We start from the raw sequence: 21,797 nt of genomic DNA on the forward strand, positions 1-21,797 counted from the left end.
TGGTGTAACAGAGTCAGGATTGTAGGTCTCCTTGCTTTCACATGCTTTTTCAGTTCTGCCCACAAATTTTAAATCAGATTGAGAAAGCCATTTTGCCACAAATTTGGAGGTTTGCTTGGGGTCATTGTCCATTTGGAAGACCCATTTGTGACCAAGTTTTAACTTCCTGGCTGATGTCTTGAGATGTTGCTTCAATATATCCATATCATTTTCCTTCCTCTTGATGCCATCTATTTTGTGTAGTGCACCAGTCCCTCCTGCAGCAAAGCACCCCCACAACATGATGCTGCCACCTCCATGCTTCACGGTTGAGATGGTCTTTTTTGGCTGGCAAGCCTCACCCCTTTTCCTCCAAATATATCATATGGTCATTATGGCCAAACAGTTCCATTTTTGTTTCATTAGACCAGAGGACATTTCTCCAGAAAGTAAGATCTTTGTCCCCATGTGCACATGCAAACTCTAGTCTAGCTTTTTATGGTGGTTTTGGAGCAGTGGCTTCTTGCTTAGTAGCCTTTCAGGTTATGTTAATATAGGACTATATATTTACTGTGGATATAGATACGTGACCACCTGTTTCCTCCAGCATCTTCACAAGGTCCTTTGCTGTTGTTCTGGGATTGATTTGCACTTTTCTCTCCAAACTATGCTCATATCTAGGAGACAGAATGTGTTAACTTCCTGAGGGGTATAATGGCTGTGTAGTCCCATGTGTTTATACTTGCGTACTATTGTTTGTACAGTAGTACCTTCAGGCATTTGGAAATTGCTTGTGGAGGTCCACAATGGTTTTTTTCTGAGGTCTTGGCTGATTTATTTTGATTTTCCAATGATGTCAAGCAAGAGGCACTGAGTTTGAATTAGACCTTAAAATACATCCACAGGTACATCTCCAATTCAGTTCACCTCATATTAGAATCTAATTGTCTAAAGACTTTTGTTTCCAAGCTGCTTATAGGCACAATTAACTTAGTGTATTTAAACTTATGACCCACTAGAATTGTGTTAGTCAATTAAAAGTGAAATAATCTGTCTGTAAACAATTGTTGGAAAACTACTCATGTCATGCACAAAGTAGATGTCCTAAACGACTTGCCAAAATTATAGTTTGCTAATATGAAATCTCTGGAGTGGTTAAAAAATGTATGCTTTCAATACAAGTATAGGTAAACTTTTGACTTCAACTCTATGTGCCTGAATGAAACATTCTCTGGCAAACTATTAGAGGGGGAAAAAAACACAGAGACTAAATAAATGTGTTGAATAAGCCACGGTAGAGGGTAAGCAGATGTGCTTGACTGGTCTGGTTAGAGATTTGTGAGCAGTATGTTTTCTGATTCCCTGCAGTCTGTTTGGACACACTGAGGAAGAGTACATCCCTGATGCTGAGAGTGTGTATCTGCACAGAGAGCAGCACCATCAGCCACAGGCCTGCACCCTCGCTCAGTGCTTCCAGCTCTACACCAAAGAGGAGCAGGTAACAATCGGGGAGTCATGATGATTAGTTGTCTAACAACCGACTAGTCGATTAATGATGTCGACAAGTCCGCATAACAATTTGAGTAAAAGGTTGAAAAAAATATGCATTTCAGAATTTCTTCTGAATGTCCCTTTTTTGTTTTAATGACATGCTCTCGAGTTGGATTATGAAAGATTGTTTTTAAAATAAAGTTATGATGTAAAATAAAGAACCTACTTAATATTCTGTACTAAAGCATTTTCACTAGTGGTCTCAGGTGACTACGTGATTTTCAATAATGTTGTTTTGCATGTCTCTAGTAACAATCTGGCCTAATGCATTTACATTTTTTTCTATAGCTGCCTTAGTGGTCACAAATGTCAAGGTTACTCATTTTCTGTTCTCAGTGCTGTTTTAAAATTGCAAGGTTAACCCTGATATGGTTCCACACAGGGTATAAATATACTCTGTGGTTAGCCAGAGCTGGCCTCCTTCAGTTTGGAACTGGCTGGGCTTTAAGGAAAATGAAGATGCAGACAGATTTGTAAACATAAAACCCTTTTCTCTTGAGACAAATTTTCTTTATGGCTGCTCTCCAGTTGGCCCCAGACGATGCCTGGCGCTGTCCCCACTGCAGGCAGCTGCAACAGGGGCGGATCAAACTCAGCCTTTGGACCCTGCCTGATGTTCTTATATTACACCTTAAGAGGTTTAGACAGGTACTGTACCAATCAAATTACTTCCAGGGTTATGTGCCATTCAGAATTTAATTGAAAATAATTTTTATTTCCTAAATTCCTAAATTTATTGCAAAATTAATTCAAATTTAAATTAAAGGTGCATTATGTGACAATATTTATGTAATAATGGCTTATAACGCAACTTAAAAAATGAGCCCTTCCCGGACTTCCTAGGTTGCCGATTTTTATGCGAAGGGAGCGGGTCGCTTTGCTGGGAAAATCCAAAGGTTGTGACGTTTATGCGTGCTTCCGAGAGCCTTGCCTCAGTGCTTCCGCTATTTGTTGTCACTGTTGAACTGCAACACTAGGTAACGTTAACTTAGAGATAGAATCTAGCAAACGTCCGGCTCCCAGCACAACACTGACACCTACACAAGCCGAGTAAACCCCCCAAAAAATAATTGATCTACTAAATCCCATCTGGATAAGTCGGAACGTGTTTGTGGTCAAGCGAAAACTAGAGTGAACATCGGCAGGGCATTTGTTTCCTGGAGGGACCTTCGTTCGGTTTTGGAGAACAAAACCGACCCTGAATTGGCATTTTTCTTATTGGTAAGGTAAACTTGCATAACAGCAAAGCATGTGAAATATAGTGCCATAAGGATTGAGCTGTTTAGTTTTAGCCACACTTGATGCCTGCACAGTAACTGTCATAATCAATGTTAATCTGTAATTTTTCAGTGAGTTAAACTACAATAATACATTAAATGAATGCTAGACAGTGTTCAAGATAATGCAGAAAGCTCCATTCATTAGTGTATCATAACTTGGTTATACAGAAAATATAAACATTCTATTATTATAAAACAATAGCGCATCGATATATCAAAATGACAGTTGTGATGGAATCACATCAATACTGAATTGTGTCAACATATTTATAATGCATATTCTATTTTATAAACAGCTACTGTCCTCATCCTCCATATTTAGCTAACTTCTATTGATAAAGCTGACTTGCTGGCTAACGCCGACATAGGCTATCGTATAAATGCAGTCAATGTATCATGAAAAGAAAAGTGATTACTTCAAACGTATCGGTTACCTAACGTAACCTCGGTTCTCTCTAGATGAGGGAACGAGTATTGCGTAAGCTAGCTTACGCTACGGGAAAGATTCATCTTTCTGAGATATTGAAGCCAAAAAATTATCCTTAATTTTGTATCCATTGTCAACGCAGTGCGGCAGCTGCAGACCTTGAGCGGGTTAGCTAGCGAGCTCATTGGTTGCTCTGCGGCAACTGCTGCAGCCTATAGACGAGCTTGGGCGAACTCGCATCCAATGAGAGGCGTCCGCGCGCTCACTGCATCAAAGCCCGCCAAAAAGGGCGTGACTAGAGTGCATATAAGCGTAGTTTGTAGGCTGGAACCCTGGTTTTCATTGACTGAAGCGTAAAAGTCGCCGCGTGGCGCGAAGCACGGCCGGCTACGCAATACTCGTTCCTCATCTAGAGAGAACCGAGGTTACGTTAGGTAACCGATACGTTCTCTTACGAGAGGTTCTCTCAGTATTGCGTAAGCTAGCTTACGCTACGGAACCCATTGTCAACGCCGCGCGCCAAGCATCCACTGTATGAGCCCCAGGGAATTAAGGGGGACCCGGGTAGCCCTTATGAGTGGGGAAATAAGATTTGGCCGGCAAGAATGCGGGTCAGTGTTTGTGTGATATATAAGCACATAGTGGGAAGGGAATCGACAGAGCGGCGGTGCCGGTCTGTGTGGAATGTGTCCCATCAGTGCAGCTCACCAGGGGAGCTGTAGCGTATTAAACCGCTAGTAGTTTTGCCTGCAGAGCGGGCACTTCCATATTGTAAAATCTGACAAATGTGGAGGGGAAGTCCATCCCGCTGCCACACATATGTCGTGAATGGGAATCCCGCTGGACCATGCCCACGAGGATGCCATGCCTCTAGTGGAGTGAGCCCTAATGCCCAACGGGCATGGCAGGTCTTTTGACGCCGTATGCAGCAGCAATAGCGCCCACTATCCATCTAGATAGTGTCTGTTTCGAGGCGGCGAGACCTTTGGTGCGCCCTCGAACTAAACGAAAAGCTGCTCAGAGCGCCTGAAAGCGGCGAGCGCGCGGTATACAATCTCAGTGCTATGACTGGGCAAAGGAGATTGGCGTCGCGCTCGCTATCGGATGCTGGTAGCGCCGATAGGGAAATGACCTGTGCTCTGAAAGGAGTACCGATCACCTTGGGAACATAGCCGTGTCTAGGTTTTAAAATGACCTTGGAGTCACTTGGTGCAAACTCAAGACACGCAGCTGACAGACAGCGCGTGAAGGTCTCCCACACGCTTGACTGATGACAGGGCAGTCAGAAAACGGTTTTGAGTGAAAGGTATTTCAAATCCACGGATTGAAGTGGTTCGAAGGGGGGCTTTCATAGTTTCGAGAACTATAGAAAGATCCCAGATAGGAACCGATGGGGGCGCTGGGGTTCATCCTTCTAGCTCCCCTAAGGAAGCCGGATGACCTGCTTGTTTTTTCCCCATGACTGGCCGTGCAGGGTTCAGCTGAACGCCGCAACGGCTGCCACATACACTTTGAGCGTGGATGGGGATCTGCCCTTATCCAGCAGCTCTTGTAGAAATACGAGCAGCTGACTGACACCCCACATGTCCGCGGGTCCAGGTCTCTGTCGGTGCACCATTTTGAGAACACAGACCATTTTGACGCATAGAGTCTTCTTGTGGAAGGGGCTCTAGTGTGTATAATGGTATTTATTACTCCTTCTGGCAGAGCGACGGGTAGTTGTTGATCACCCACGCATGCAGCCTCAGCTCTGGGTGGGGATGCCAGATTGTGCCGCGAGCTTGAGAGAGGAGATCTGCTCTCACTGGGATGGGCCACGGTGCTGTCAGTGACAGCTGCGTAAGCTCTGGGAACCATGTCTGATTCTCCCAACGCGGGGCTATGAGGAGCACCGAGTGACTAGTTTCCCTGATCCTCTGCATTACCTGTGGCAATAGCGAGACGGGGAAGGCGTAAGCGGGCCTGGGCCAGTCCTAGGCCAGCTGCCCTCGGTTTCGAGAAAAATATCGGGCAGTGAGAGTTCTCTTCTGACGCAAAGAGGTCTATCTCTGCTCTGCCGAATAGGTGCCATAACGTCTGGACTGTTTGAGCGTGCAGGGACCATTCCCCTGGGGGAATATTGTCTCTGGACAGTCTGTCCGGGCCGCCGCTCAGGTGGCTTGGCACGCGCGTCGCCCTCAGCGAGCGCAGGTGGCACTGGGACCAACTCAGTATGCGTTCCGTCAGATGGAAAAGGTTCCTGGATCTGACACCACCCTGACGGATTAGGTAGGATACCACAGATCTGTTGTCCGAACGGACCAGGACGTGGTGACCCTGAATGACCGGGAGAAAGCGCACGGCGCTGCATCGACCGCTATCATTTCCAGACAATTTATGTGAAGGAGCTTTTCCTGAACTGACCATAGGCCGAAAACCGGAGAGCCCTCGTAGACCGCGCCCCAGCCCGTGTTGGACGCGTCTGTCGAGATGACTTTTCGGCAAGATACAGCTCCCATTGTCACTCCTCGCTGATACCACTCAGCCACTGTCCAAGGCTGCAGAGCTGAAATACAGGTCTGAGTCACCTTGATGGGCTGGCGGTCTGTGGCCCAAGCCCGGCGAGACGCTGGTGCTTAGCCAATGCTGAAGCGGGCGATGTGCAGTAAACCCAGCTGAAGTACTGCTGCGGCTGAGGCCATGTAACCTAGCACTCTCTGGAATTTCTTCAGAGGCGTGAGGCTGTTCATCTGAAAAGATGCGGCTAGTCGCTGAACACGGCGCACGCGCTGTGTAGATAAGCGAGCCATCTTTGCCACGGAGTCTAGTTCTATCCCAAGGAAGGAAATTGTCTGACTGGGCTGTAGTGAGCTCTTGGTCCAATTGACTGCAAGACCCAAACTGTTCAGATGTCTGAGGAGAACTGCTCTGTGAGACAGAAGCTCCATATGTGACTGAGCCATAATCAGCCAGTCGTCCAAATAGTTCAGAATTCGCAAACCCTGACTCCACAGGGGTGCGAGCGCCGCATCCATGCACTTCGTGAAAGTACGGGGTGCTAAGGACAGGCCGAACGGAAGGATGGTGTATTGATAAACCTGGCCGTCGAGGCTAATCTCAAGAATGGCCTGTGACGGGGATTTATCTGAATCTGAAAGTATGCATCTTTCAGATTGAGAGAAATAAACCAGTCCACCTGGCGCACATGCGCAAGGAGTTTCCTGATTGTAAGCATTTTGAACGGTCTTTTTGCAAGCACCTTGTTCAAAACCCTGAGATCTAATATGGGTCTGAGGCCGCCGTCTTTCTTGGGAACAAGAAAATAACGGCTGTAAAGCCCCGACTCGCTCAGAGAGGGTGGCACTTTCTCTATGGCCCTTTTGCACAGAAGGCTTGCTATTTCTGAACGAAGCATGTGCGCTGCTTCCGTGTTCACAGTGGTTTCGAGCCGCGCTCTGAAGCGAGGAGGGCGGCGATCGAACTGTAGCAAATAGCCCTGTTGTATTGTGCTTAACACCCACTTGGATATCCCTGGAATAGCTTCCCACGCTTTGAAGCGTAACGCTAGAGGGTGAATGGCCAATTCGCTCTGATTGCCGCACACAGAGCTGAATAAAATGTGTGAGCTGCTTAGTGTGTTTATGCATGATTGCTCGCAGACAGCATGAACAGGCTGTTTTGTGAGTGACTTCCGATTGGAATGAATGGGGAAAGAGTCACATCTGTTACGTGATGCGTAAGCATAGTCATGGGCACGGGACTTACACACAGAGGAATGTTTGCTGGCCGTGTAACAGAGCGGGCAGAGAATGGGCGCCAGCACGTATTCGTGGGCGCATTTATTGACTCTAGCGCCGAGCGGTTTGTAACCGCTTTATGTGAGCGTGCTCTGGTGGGGACACGAGACATGCAGTGCTTGTGTGCAGAAGTGAACACTGGATTGTGGGCACGTTTTCTACACATAGGGCTGGTCGTGTGACAGAGCAGCTAGAGAATGGGCGCCACGACGCATTTGTGGGCGCCTTCATTGACTCTGACGCCGAGCGGTTCAGTAATCGCTTTATGAGAGCGTGCTCTGATAGGGGCACGGGATGTGTTATGCTTGTGTGTAGGGGCTGAACACAGGGTTGTGGGCACATTTTCTACACATAAGACATGTTTGCTCTTTACAAGATTTATTTGGGTCGCCGTGAAAACGGCGTTTGAGTGCAGGCAAGCGGGCAGTGTCACCGGCTTGTTGGCTGCTAAATTCACCACTGCAGTAGCCTGAGAGAAGGGGACTGACAGGGGCGTAAGCTTTGACGGTGGTCCGGCCGCGGCGGGACTGAGCCGTCGTTTGTTCAACAAAGCTAGGAGGACTTCGGTTGTTCAGGTTTCAGCGCAATCTTAGGCCGAGGCCCGCGGGGGGGCGGTGGTCTACGGCGGCTGTCTGATCGCGATCTGGGGCGGCCGCCCTGTCGGCGCTGGGAAGTCTGGCTTTGTTGAGCTGGGCGCTGTGAAGATGCTCGTGCAGGAGGCTGGTTACGTGGGCGGCCTGCAGAGGTGCTAGTGCAGCGAGGCAGGAAGAGATTCATGGCTTGGGTGGCTTTGTGGACTTCCGAAAAACGGTCAACAATGCCACTTACCGCAGAACCGAAGAGACCGGACGGAGAGAGCGGCACGTTGAGGAACGTGGAGCGCTCAGTTTCTCCCATGTCGGCTAGCGTTAGCCACAGGTGTCTCTCGGTTACAGTCAGCGAGGCCATGCACTTCCCTATAGCTTGGGCTGCAGCTTTGGTGGCGCTGAAGGGCGAGGTCCGTCAGCGCTCCTTAGATCTGTAACAGCCTCTGGGTGCCTGCCTCTCTCATCCCACTCCTGAAGAAGGTCCGCTTGGAGGATCTGCAAGACGGCCATGGAATGCAGAGCAGATGCGCTTGGCCGGGCGGCGGAATAGGCGCGCCAACACAGGCGGAAGTAGTTCTGCAGGCCTTAGACGGGAGCACTGGTTTAGGCCGCCATCTCGTGGAGGGCGGGCAAAGGTGTGCTGCTACCGAATCCTCGACCGGGGGGATGGAAGAGTAGCCCTTCTCGGCGGCGCCGTCCACTGAAGCGAGAGCGGTGGAGACGTGGGATCGAGTCCTGGCCGAGAGAGGCATGTTCCACGATTTAGAGAGCTCGGCGTGGAGTTCCGGCAGGAAGGGAGCGGCCCGGGCCGTGGGCGCCGCGGTGACGGCTTTGAAGAAAACAGCCGCCGAGTCTGTTGGGAGCCTGCTCAGGGGCGGTGACCACTCGAGCCCGAGGCGGTCGACGGCCTGTGTGAGGAGGCGTATCAGTTCCCCTTCAACTCCGGCGCGGTCCTGCTGGATTCCTGGGCCGTTGAGGAGGCTTGTGACCACTCCTTGCTGTCCGAAGCCATGATGGAACAGCAGCCTTTGTCCTCCGCCTCGCTCTCCGAGGTGGCAGCAGTCGCGCCGCCGGCGGCAACTGCGCGTCCGGGGCGGGGAGGGTGAACACGATGCTCGAGGGAGGGGCTTCGGCGAGACAGTCGCTTCTAAAACCGGTTCTGGCAGCCTTTGGGAGCGGCGCTTCTTCGGCGGCGAAACAGAAGGCGCGGCAGCTCGGTTTTGCATACTCGAGTCGAGCCCGCAGGGTCGACATCGAAGCTCCTCGCAGAGGTCGCATCCGCCAGTCAGCAGGGCGAGCTCTGCATGCCCCAGTCCCAGGCAGAGAGCGCAGATGATGTGTCGGTCTCCGGCGCTGAGAGGAGCGCGGCATGAGCCGCAGGAAGTGCGAGGCATCTTTAAAAGACGCTCGATACTCTTTTGTGAAGTTCGCTGAGGAACTTAGCTTGCTCTAAAAGGGATACGTCGCCGGATGGCGTAGCTCGCAGGATGGCTGAAGGTGGCGAAGACGGCCAGCTTCTTCGGCGCTGTCCACGCTTGCTAGATGCCCCTCGAACGGCGACGCAGCTTCCAGTTCAGTGATGCGAAGAGCTCGCTGAAGAGATGAAAATCAGGGTTCCAGCCTACGAACTACGCTTATATGCACTCTAGTCACGCCCTTTTGGCGGGCTTTGATGCAGTGAGCGCACGGACGCCTCTCATTGGATCGCGAGTTCAGCCCAAGCTCGTCTATAGGCTGCAGCAGTTGCCGCAGAGCAACCAATGAGCTCGCTAGCTAGCCCGCTCAAGGTCTGCAGCTGCCGCACTGCGTTGACAATGGATACAAAATTAAGGATAATTTTTTGGCTTCAATATCTCAGAAAAGATGAATCTTTCCCGTAGCGTAAGCTAGCTTACACAATACGAGAGAACCTCTCATAAGAGAACTAGTCTTGCATAGTCAGATCTGTATCCACACTTTGTTTTAGCCCTGTTCCAGCACTGGAGAGTCAAATATAATATACAGTCTCAAAGTTTGTTGTAAAACAATCATAACTGCATAATTTTAATTATGCTACCTCATCTTTCAGCATGATGCCGGTGAATCACATTGTCTCTTTGTATGTTACGTCATTGTTTTGGATGCTCACTCAATCACATCCCTATGGAGTGTATGCACAAGCATGAGCAACATGTAGCTGGCTGCAGTTCACTTAACGGCCACAGGTGTAATTAATAACAAGGGATTCTGAATATTTCATACTGCTCCTTTAATGAAAAATGAAAATAGAATAAAATTCAAAGAAATGTACTATCAATTAATATTTATTTTAATACAAAGTGGTGGATATTGCTGTATGGCTGTATTAATTCAAATTCCTGTTCAACATCTCGTGAGATGTGACCAGTTCAGTTCAATTCAAACTGAAAGAATCAGATTCTTAAATTCTTAATTTTGCCCAACCCTGATCACTTCACAAAATGTTTATGTAGGGTGGTTAAAGATCTAGGCTGCAACTTAAAAACTGTATGTTTGAAACCCACCAGGGGGCGATCCATTAGCTAACACCATTGTGCCCATGAGCAAGGCACTGTAAAAAAATTGACTTTGTATAAAACCCTCCAATATACTAATGTGTGAGTTATGTGTCCTCTAGGAAGGGGACAGGAGAGTTAAGATGCAGAACATGGTGAGATTTCCTTTAATTGGCATGGATATGGCACCCCATGTAGTGAAGAGAAGCCAGAGCAGTTGGAGTCTACCGTCCCACTGGTCACCATGGAGACGACCATATGGACTTGGCCGTAATCCAGACGACTACCTTTACGACCTTTATGCTGTGTGTAATCATCATGGCAACATGCATGGAGGGCATTACACAGGTTAGAAGGATCAGTTGTTGCAGTGCTAGCATTTAGTTGAAACATTTAGTCTCATAGGCCTCTTGATTGGTGCATTTGATGAACATGGCAATTTGTGTAATTTACTCCAACAGCTTACTGTAAGAACTCCATTGATGGCCAGTGGTATTGCTTTGATGACAGTGAAGTTCAGCCTGTAGCTGATGAGGATGTCTGCCAGCAGACTGCATACATTCTGTTCTATCAAAGGAGGACAACTATTCCCTCCTGGTCAGCAAACAGCTCAGTTGCAGGTGACTTTTTGTTCCTTATTGTGTTTTGGGTTTACAGTTTACTTACTCATTTGTCTTATTAATCTAGATGGTTTCTGGATGTGCTGGTATATGAAGAAAGTGGCCCTCCTTTTCCAGCCAAAAGAAAGCCCTTAATATTAGCATGACACTTTCTTATGAACTTTTGATACAGCCAGATAAAATGTTTGGAGCTATGATGGTAGAATGAACATTTATAGCCCCTTTGATCATAAGCTGTATGTAGGTTTTGACAAGTAGAGCCATTTAAAAAGGACATATAATGAAAAACAGTTTATTCTTTTTTTCTTTTGATATAAGAGTCTGCTATGCTACTTTAACATTCACAATGTAAAATCCCTCCCCAGTCCTACCAGACTTGTCAAGTATTTATGTTATAACCAAGAGTACATTAACATATGATCATCCATGTTTACATATCAACAGCTATTCAGCATTGAAAGGCAGTGTAAACTACTTTTTTCACATGCAAATTTTAGCCAATTATAAAATGGGCAATTTCTTCACAGAAATCCTAAAATGCACAGACCACGCAGCCTGCTTAATTTTAAGGATCTTAGGAAGGGTGTAAAATTGTCATTTAAAGCTAAATTACATGTATTGTTTGGTGCGATAAACCTTGACAAACATTATTATTGGACTAAAGAGAAAAATAAATTAAATGCTATAGAAGTGTAGAATATGGCCCCTTTAAATTAATTTGTATCCTTTTTTTGAAGATATTTACATTCTGTTTCACCTTATAACTGTCTCAGGCTCAACCAGCTCTTCTTTATGTGAACACTGGGTTAACCGGCTCCCGGGCAGCAGGCCGCCTAGCCTGGCCTCTGGAGCCTCCTCCAGACGCACATCCCTGATCTCTTTGGCAGAGTCAGTGGAGTTTCCTGCTGATCGCAGTGAAGATGATGGTGAGCAACATTGTTATGCCTCTCAATCCTAATGTAGATGTTTATCTTTCCAGTTTCTGTAATATGTAAATCTTTAGAAGCCTATTAGTACCATATTTTGCATTCATCTTTTTTGTGTCCTCTTATTCTGTGTATTGTCCAGTGTTTTACTCTTGCCTTTCTTTATGTCTTCTCTCTCTTTTAGCTTTAGTGCTTACTAACACAGGATCTCCTGCCTTGCTCAGTTAAGACAAAACTGCATGCCAATGCTCTTTCATTCTGTCTGGTATCATCGCATTAGTTTTAATATCTCTGTACTTTTTGTTTTATAAGGAGGATTCTCAGCGCGACCCTTCGTTAGGAGTATTCAACGTCAGAGCTTGTCCTCCAGATCGTCAGTCACCAGTCCTCTGGCTTTCAGTGAAAATGGGATGAAACCATCCTGGTCCTTGTCGGCTAAACTGCAGATGACATCCAACTCACCCTCACGATTATCTTTGGACTCTCGCTCTTCCCCTCCTCTTGAGAGGATAGGAGAAGCTTGTGACGACAAGGTGTCCACATCTTGCTTTGGCAGCTACAGCAGACATGAGCGTCAACCCAGTAGTAAGGCCCCACTGGCAATGATGGAAGGGAACTGTAGCGATGAGATCAATGGGAAACGGATCCTAGATGAGGCCTATTGTAGAGCTCCTGTACAGGCTGACAGGAAAGGCTCTAAAGGTGAAATCGTTGACAACAACAACCAGATTAATGCTGTGGATCAGAACATGCTTGGAATGCTCTCCAAAGATCAGAAGCATAAGATCTCCGCATCGGTTCAGAAAGCAGAAGGGTACACTAACAAAAAGAGCTCCGCCAAGACCAAGGGCGACCAGGAGAAACCTTCTAAGAAGCGCCAGAGCACCTCATCTGTAACTAAGTCTCCATCCTCCCAAGTGTCTTCCAGCCCTCAAGCGAAGGGCACCAAAATGACCAATATAAAAGAGAAGAGTGATTCTCCCAAAGGTACCAAGGGTACACCTTCAGGAACTCCCTCAAGAAAGAAAGCGTCTTCGCAGGTGTCTCCAGTTTCTGTAGGCACAAAGGGGAAGCCGTCTCTGATGCCTACGCCTCAATCCTCTGCTTCTCCATCACCTACAGCAAAGAAAAGCTCTGTGGCTGAGAGGAACTCTGTCTCTTGCAAGAAGTTGTTAGTGGAGAGGGGCTCCAGCCAAGACTTGGCACACTCCACCAGTCCCCTGGTAGACAAGTCCAGAGCTAGTGCCACCCCTCGGATATCCCAGCCCAAAAGTGCCGAGGGAAGTCGGCCAGAGAGGAGGCCAATACGAAGCTCCAGCAGTAGTTCCTCAGTCACTAGCTTGCGCTCCCCAAGTGTCTCCTCAAGAGATGTCCGCCGCAGCAGCAAGTCTGAGGACAAGGGACTGTCATTTTTCAAGAGCGCGCTTCGGCAGAAAGAGACTCGCTGGTCGGCCGACCTAGGCAAGACCACGATTCTTGCTAAGAAGGTTGCTGAAAGGACAGCCAAGTCCAGCAGCCAGTATAAACTCAACAGTGCTGACGAGGTCATGGGCAACTCATCCCAGGAGGTCTCTCCAGAGCCATGCTCCAGGAAGGCCACCACGGAGGAGAAAGAGTCCTTGAAAATCTCATCCCCTGTCAAACGCTCTCTCTTGCCAGTAGGCAAGTCAAAGTCTTCCATTTCCGAGACTAGTCTTAAGTCTCCCATCAATGGAAAGAAGCCACTTGAAATGATGGCATCCTCTAGAAAGCTTTCTTCCAGCATGCAATCCTCTGCACGGCCAACATATATGCCTCAATGACATTTTAATAGTGGTGTCATTATTTTCTGTAATGCAGCTATTTTTTGATGTGCCTAAGAAGAATATAAGTCTAAAGTATATAGTATATACCTGTATTTTATTTTTTTCTTAAAGAAAATATGTAAATTATCAGAAGCGCCTTTCTATCCTGCCATGGAACCAAAACGTTGTCTCCGGCAAGGTATGGTATGTGAATCTACTACTGTTCACGATTCAGAATAGGAATGTTTTAAACTAGCACTTTGTACATATTCTTTCTCCCTCTAATTATGCTTAAATGCAACGGATGATATGTTATATACTTTTTAACTTGTTACTGTTCCTTTCTTAGGACAAGTCACTTATGATGAAATTAGAATCTTACAATATATTCTTTGGAGCACTGTACCAATTTGCTCCACTTCTATACTTGGTGCTATTTAAAGTCCAGTGTTCCTCTGGCACTGATATAGTATATGATTTAGAAGAGTTAAGTCCAAAGTATACTTCAGTTTTCTGCGTGCCGGTACGTCCTGCACACAGTGTGCATGAAGCAAATTTTATCATCGGCACTGTCCACGTGCAGCCTAGTTTTTCTAGACGCAGACAGACCGATTCTTTGCACGTTGCCGTCACATCAGTCGAACGCATCTGTATGGGCTCGTGGTAAAAACAGCACTCTACCATGCTCGAGATGGAACGGCACACGGTAAAAAAAGTATACCCTTGACTTTTACGTTATGAAAACTTAAAATTTGAAACTGTAGACTGTGGGGGGTAACCGCAGTGAACAATCTCATTGGTACTGCTCAAAAACTGCTCTCCAAACCCAACTATTTCCTTTTGTACTCGAAAGTAGTTACAAGTGTTCAAGTAGCATTCCTGCCCATAGAAATGTGTGCAACAATGCCAACTATAGACCGATAGCTTAATTGTTGCTGTATGAATGTGATCTTTCAAATGGTAAGTTAGTGGAGGACAATCTTCTAATCTCGTTCCGTTTATTCCAGCAAAATGCTGTGGTATCTCTTGATCTAGATATTAATGGAGATGGTGTAAGCCCTGCATGATGTGTTGTATATTATTTTGTCTTCACAAAGAAATTTTTAAAGCCACAATGTCATACTTGAACCATTTCATGCCCGCCAAATCCATAGCTGATATGCATTTTTTTTTTTTTTTGGCTTGTTTTGAATTGGGGTTGAATACTTTGGTGATGGTTTCTATCTCTATATTTATCTGCAACCAGTGCAATAGTTTTCAAAACTTTATTGGAGTAAAGATATATTGACTTCTCTATAATTTTATTTTATTTTTTAATGATTAATACTGCACATATGCAATAGTAATAAAAACATTTATTCAAGCTAAATAATAAACAAATGGGGGATCTATTTTTAATATAATTTTTTTTTTTTGTGCCAAGATTATGTCATTAGCAGCTGGATGTAATACTCGAATGAAATTGTTTTGCTAAAAGGTCTTTATGTTGCTTGTTTGTATAGCGCCATAGAAATCACTAAAATATATATTTTTCTCAAGTAAGCGAAGATAATTTCATTCTAACAATCATTCAGACTAATTAAAAATTTGATTTATGACAGTAGAAATGTAAGGATAAATAGGTCATTAGAATATTGTTACATCTGCTTAATGGTTTCATTACAATGGCCACTGTTCCATCTTGTTGGCCAGTTATTAAAACATTAATCCAAGCTGTGCTGATGCCACTATTGAACCATTCTCATTTTCATGCTGCTGAAACGCACCCTTATCTGTCCACTCACTTGATCCTAAGACAAATAGCAATTAACCTTTTTCATGTGTAGCATGCTTTTATTTGCGACAGGCCCATATTGTGTGTGTGCACTGAAAATGTATTTCTGGAAAAAAAAAAAACAGTATTGCATGATTACATTAATGCATGCACTTAACTATGCAAGTGACTGTTGCTAAAGAAATTGAGTCTGGTTATCAATGTCTGCATATTTCTTTTAAATAACAGCTGAGAGCTTGGATCATTTCCTTTTTTATTTCTTTTTTGCACACTTGTGAAATTTTAATTTTTTTCTTAAATATTGTAATGTCAGAGTACAAATTATTAGCTCAACAGCTTTAAACTTGATTCAAGTGTTCCAAAATGTGTAATTGGAATTTGAATTTTCATGCAATTTTAAATTTTTTATTTTTATTATATTATGATTTTTTTTTTTTTATTATATTATGATTTTTTTACATCGTAATCTGTCTATGGCTTCCCTGTATCCATGTGATGAATTTTGTTTTTTATTTTTATAGTTCCAATATATTTTGGTTTTTCACATTTTGCTTTCAAATTTCACATGATGTGGCCTGGTCAGGCTTTTGCATTTAATATGTAGGGAGATTTAAATCTCTCCAACAACATCAGCATTAATTCAGTGCACACAGTTCCCTGCATTGCCTGCAATGCTGACACACTAAGCATTATGTTCACTACGTCTTTCATGTCATGCCATGTCTTAAGTTTAGAAGTTGTTTTGGACCATTACACATACACTGATCAGCCACAATATTAAAACCACTTGCCTAATACCCCTCGTGCCACCAAAACAGTGCCAACCTTATCTCAGAATAGCATTCTGAGATGCTATTGTTTTCACCACAATTGTACAGAGTGGTTATCTGAGTCAGATAAGAGATCAGCAGTTACAGAAATACTCAAACAAGCCCATCTGACACCAACAATCATCCACTCATGTGGAACAGTGCAGTGCATAGAATAATGCAGATACGGGTAAGGAACTTCAGTTAATGTTCATATCAACCATCAGAATGAGGAAAAAATGTGACCTCAGAGATTTGGAGCATGGCATGATTGTTGGTGCTAGATGGACTGGTATGAGTGTTTCTGTAACTGCTGATCTCCTGGGATTTTCACACACAACAGTCTCTAGAATTTACTCAGAATGGTGCCAAAAACAAAAAATATCCAGTGAGCGGGAGTTCTGTGGACAGAAATTACTTGCTGATAAGAGAGGTCAACAGAGAATGGCCAGACTGGTTCGAACTGACAAAGTCTACAGTAACTCAGAAAACCACTCTTTGCAATTGTGGTGAAAAGAACAACACCTCAGAATGCTATTCTGAGATGCGGGTTGGTGCCGTTTTGGTGGCATGAGGGGGGACCTACACAATATTTGGCAGGTGGTTTTAATATTGTGGCTAATTGGTGTATGAGCCATATGGTAGATTTGTACTGAGAACTCTGAGAAGTGCTATTACCCTCTCTACTTAAATCTTATGGGATGTTTTAAATGGCTCAAGTTCTAATATGACAAGGTCTTATCGAGCGTTTGTATAGGACAAATTGTTTTATCATTATAATAAAACTGTATCAGTCTTATGGAATATGCATGCTCTTGGTTTACACACTGGACTTGAATGATTGATTTATTTCGGCCCATAGCAATTTACATGTAATGTTCACAATCTGGTACCCACTTGGCGGGCTGATATCTGGGTTGTTATTTAGAATCAACAGCCTAGGTTGACCAAAAAAGGAAAATAATATTTGGTAAAAAAACAAACAAACATGTAAATGTTCGTTTGCAGGTGACTGTGTCAAATGCTTTGTTAATTTATTTGTATGTTTTGTTATGTGTATGCACTTTTTCATGTTTTTTTTTTTTTTTTAATTATTATTTAAAGTATTTCTTTGAAGAATCATTTGTATTCATAACATTGTCTCCCCAATGTAAGTTGGAGGTTGAATAACAATTAAAAGATGGACCTGCATTAGAGGTTTAAACTCACAATTCGCCTTGAAATAATTTATTTCTTTGATTTCTATCAACCTGGGTTTGAACATTACCTTGCTCTTTTCAGTGATGCCAAGCTGTATTACTCAAGGTTGACCATTAGATGGGGCTTTTCTCCTTGCTTTTAAAATATGCTGTGAAATATTAAGTTTCCTAACAGGGCAAAACCAGCAATTCTAAATGCTATTCAGGTGCTTTAGCCCCCTTTGTCTTTTTCATTTCAGCTCCCCTAAACGAAGTATAACCCCTTAAAAATGTTTTTTTTTTTTTCCCCTACTGTTTCCTTTTATTTAACTTTGATTTTCAGTCCTGGAAATATCTTGGAAATGATTACAATCATGGAAAAGTCATGGTAATTTTTTTTTTTATCATATTTTTGTTACACTCTGCTCAAAAATATTTCATCAGCTAGAAATTGCTCCAGTGTCTGCAGTGACATTGTTAATCGCCACATTGTGTCAGTGCTCTTTTGCATAAAGTTGAATTTTGCTTCAATTTGTTTCATCACCATTGGTCGCTTTCACTCTTGTTAATGTTATATAAAGGTTAGAAACAAATGCTAATAAATATGTTAATAGAACGTTGACATTATTAGAATTTAATAAAAGTTCTCACTGTGTTAGGGAGTAACTGTCCTTTAAACAAGACCTTTAAATAAAAATGAGAAAGTTGACCATTTCCACATTTCCACAACCGCAATGTAATGTTTGGAAAACGTTTTTAAGAACATACATTTGTCAGCTGGGACAGGGTTGAGTCCCCCTGACACAGGCGTCCTAAGTAGGCGCAATGTGACAAAATGACAACATATTTAATGTGTGATATGCAGTTCAGTGGAATGTGAATTTGGACCAATAGGATTTCACATTCTCATTACCAATTACTAATGTTGGTTTTCTTTCTCGTTGAATTAGTGTATTCTAAATCTAGACATAAATAGACTATATAGAGTGTCAGATCTAATGTTTATGCTTTTTTGCAGGGCAGGTGCATGTTCAAATTTGAAATCTCATGCTCTCAAAAATTGATTGCTTGAATGGCGGCCAAAATGTTCTGCACTGCAGAGAAAGGGAGGCTGTTATGTTATTTCAGGCCTCAATATACACCTCAAACTGAACAAACACTGTTGAGGGCTTATCCCACTCTCAGCGTCCCAAACCTCAAGGGATGCCTAAAATATTTATTATTTGCTTTTTGCTTAACTTCACTCACTTTTCACATTGATCAGCAGAGGTGAAAGCTGTCTCTAAGCAAACTGCATCACCAAATGTTTCAGAAGCAGACCTAATACATTACCATTAGCTGCATTTCAAACGGACCTCTTTCTATATGCCCTTTTTTTTCTTTCTTTTATAAATACAGCCTCATCAGAATAATTTTTTTCTTCTCTACATTACAGATTCTGGCAGTTTGTATTAGTGAACAGCCTGGTTCTTCTGAACTGTAGCAGCTATAGAGGAAGTGTCCTGGCATGGGTGTTCAGTGCAAATGCATTGCTGAATATTTAACATCTGCTACATGGTGTAGTGAGACGCTCACGTAAAGTGCTCTTTACAAACTTAAACCCATAAATGAGTTACAGATTGGAGAAAACTCCTTGGTATATATATATTTTTTAAATGTGTTACCTTAAAGGTGCAATATGTAAAGATTTGTTTGCCAATGTGTGAATGGCTTGTAACGCAGCTTAAAACATTAGCACATTTGTGCATGGAACTATATTACATGACCGATCAGAATCTGCCGTTGCTGGTTCAAAACAAATGGTGCGTCCCAGAGCCATATAGAGAGACAGTTTTTTTTTTTTTAATATAGAGAGAGAGTTGCAACAACGGAAGTTCTAAACGCTTGATCGTCACGTGATTCACGTAGACTTCAGATAGTTCCAGGAAGTGCTTTGGCGGCATTTCAAACTGTTAGAGTGACAGAACTGCGATTTCTGGTAATTAGTAGTCAATAAATGCATTTATTTTATATATTTATGTAACACACCGACATATGTATGTAGCATGAGTATGTTGTTACAGCGATGTTGTTTTTTTAAAGATCAAATCAGCTAATATTTGAGGATTAGTGTTCGCTTACCGTTATTTGCCTCAACTTATTTCAGGCTAGGGTTTCTGTTGCCTTTTTATGTTACCTCATGTTCATTGTTTTCACTAATCTCATGGTAACTAATGTCGTATTTATGACTTTTCAGATAGTACAGAGACAGGCTGGTGACAGGTGATTTCCAGCTCGCAATGAACTATTAACTATTAGCAGCAGTTACGTAAATGTAACAGTGAAATGAAGCTTATTGTTTACAATTCTTACAATTCTATATATAGTAATATAATTATTTATGTATTATAAATATTATATATCTAATGTATAATTCTTACAATACTTATTCATATACACAATATATTCAGCTTTAAAACAACTTAAGCATACTCGTATATAAACTGCCGTTCAAAAGTAATGAGGCTGAAAATTGTGCAAATTGTGCCAGTGTGCAAATGTCATTCACTATAGAAACAGCGATGTCCTCCGCCATTTTTAACAGATGTGGAATCTCACAGAGCGCTATTCTATGTAAACAATGACTAACGGATTCACTTTACGTCACCAACTGGCTCATATTACACACAAAAATTATCTTTTGCCACCACCTGCTGACTAACATATGTAATTTCAAAAATAAAGATGGTAACTCCTAACACTATGTATTGTACAACTACAGGTATATTATTTATAAAAAAAAAAAAAAAAAAAAGGCTTAGTAAGGGGCAGAATCATTTTTGTAAAGTATATTCAGACTCAAGGACGATGTTTGAACCAAAGCAGGTATTTATTGACACACAAACAGAGACAGTAGGTAAGTGATGATGTGACAGTACTGGGTTGAAGTGGTGAAAGTTTACATGATGAAGACTGATAGAGATGGTGACTTTCCTTGAGGTGGAAGGTTTGCAACAATGAAGCTTGCGTTGAGGAAATGGGCACTGGAGTCGCTGAAGAGGACTGGTGATGGCATTAACACTAGATATAAAGCTAAGTGTGTCTGTACATGAAGTTGAGACCAGACACAGAATGGAAGGGGAGTAAGGTTTATAATAGAGGAGTTGATTGATGCAATGATTGGAGGCAGGTGTGGGTGATCAGTACTCAGGAGAGTGAGAGGGTTGAGTGAAATTGGTAGGTGGGTCAGAAGGATCCGTGACAATTATTTTATTTTACAAAGAGATTGGTAGGTCTATTACTAAAATCATTTGATTTTGGCACCCCATGTTGCATTAGATGCCAATGTTGTGAGTCCAAAAATAGAACATAACAAACACCCTTTTTGTGTTGTTTTTCATAAGCAGTAGTGCCTACAATTCTATAAGTATTAAATATATCTTAATATCCTTTAGATTCTGGTTCTGAACAAACTTTCCTTTTGTATTTTAGTTTGTAAGGCCCTATTTGGTTAAATCTTAGAAATATGGGGCTGTCAATGTGGCTCCACCTGATATGATTTATTTTGCCCATTTTTAATGGTCAAACCAAATGTGGGTCACATGATATGAATTAAAATGTTCATGTCCAACAAAACAAAGGTCTGAGGTACTGGTATTCATTATTATGGAAATCTTTCATCAGTAAAAACAAACAAATCTAAATTAAAATTTAGGCACGGACCTATAGTTCATTTGACATGGAATGATAAAATGTAATCTATATTTGGAACTGACTCGTTGCATCATACAGTTTGAAAATACCAACTCATAGAAATGAATCAGACTTCTCAAGTATATCAGCATTTCTGCTACTGAGGTCTAAGAGAGATGGTATTAAAATATATCAGTGTGTCCACTCACTGAGCATCCCATTTGGCCATTGATGATTGCAGACTGCAATCTTCTCTCTTCTCAACTTTTTATAACCCTGTCTCACCACACTGACTGCCTCTGGCATATATCTGCTTTATCTGTCGTCTGATCAATGTTATAAATCCTGAATTCAGGTCAGATGAAGACTATATTCCTGCCCATTGAGCCTGATTGTGTAGCTAATTCTGACAGTTAGTAGTGGGGACTCCATTAGAGCTCAGCCTGTGAGGTGACATCATCTGTCACTTCCCATCCACTTCCCTGTAGTGTCCCACTCCTGTCTGTGGTGTCAGTCTGCATCCCACAAGCCTTGTGATCAGTAAGCCTTAAATCTGCCTTGTAAGCCCCACATTTTGCTTTCTTTGTTTTGTGATCTTAGGATTTAAAATGGTGGTGAATTTGCACACTTAACATGATCATTATATATTCTGGAGCCAGATGTGAGAAAAAAGGACCAAAACTTTGAAAAAGCTCCTGAAAAGCTTCCACCTGTTTCACATCCAACTTCTGTGAAGGCAGTGAAAATAAACAAGGCCATCAAATTATGCTTATTTACCTTTGAAATGCAAATGTTTCATTTATGCCGTACCGCTAGTCAAGGGCAGACGGACGTAGAAACAATGACAAAATGTGTTGAATACCGATCAACGGAGGCTTCCTTTGTGTGCAAGTTGAACTCAGTAGGGGTTGCGCTAGGAAA

General features: G+C 43.1%; 1 protein-coding gene across 1 annotated transcript in view; it reads left to right on the forward strand.

Moving 5' to 3' along the window:
• LOC127652517 (ubiquitin carboxyl-terminal hydrolase 31-like) overlaps positions 1–17,229 on the forward strand; it is a 41,237-nt gene extending 24,008 nt beyond the window's left edge. Inside the window, exons 11-16 of the mRNA XM_052138684.1 lie at positions 1,348–1,477; positions 2,059–2,178; positions 10,236–10,461; positions 10,575–10,733; positions 11,507–11,659; positions 11,972–17,229. Of these exons, the coding sequence (XP_051994644.1) occupies positions 1,348–1,477; positions 2,059–2,178; positions 10,236–10,461; positions 10,575–10,733; positions 11,507–11,659; positions 11,972–13,461 (2,278 nt within the window). The 3' untranslated portion in view covers positions 13,462–17,229. The remainder of the gene's footprint in view (positions 1–1,347; positions 1,478–2,058; positions 2,179–10,235; positions 10,462–10,574; positions 10,734–11,506; positions 11,660–11,971) is intronic.
• The last annotated feature ends 4,568 nt before the right edge of the window (positions 17,230–21,797 follow it).

Source organism: Xyrauchen texanus, chromosome 12, assembly GCF_025860055.1.
Source record: "Xyrauchen texanus isolate HMW12.3.18 chromosome 12, RBS_HiC_50CHRs, whole genome shotgun sequence".
Classification (NCBI taxonomy): Eukaryota; Metazoa; Chordata; class Actinopteri; order Cypriniformes; family Catostomidae; genus Xyrauchen; species Xyrauchen texanus.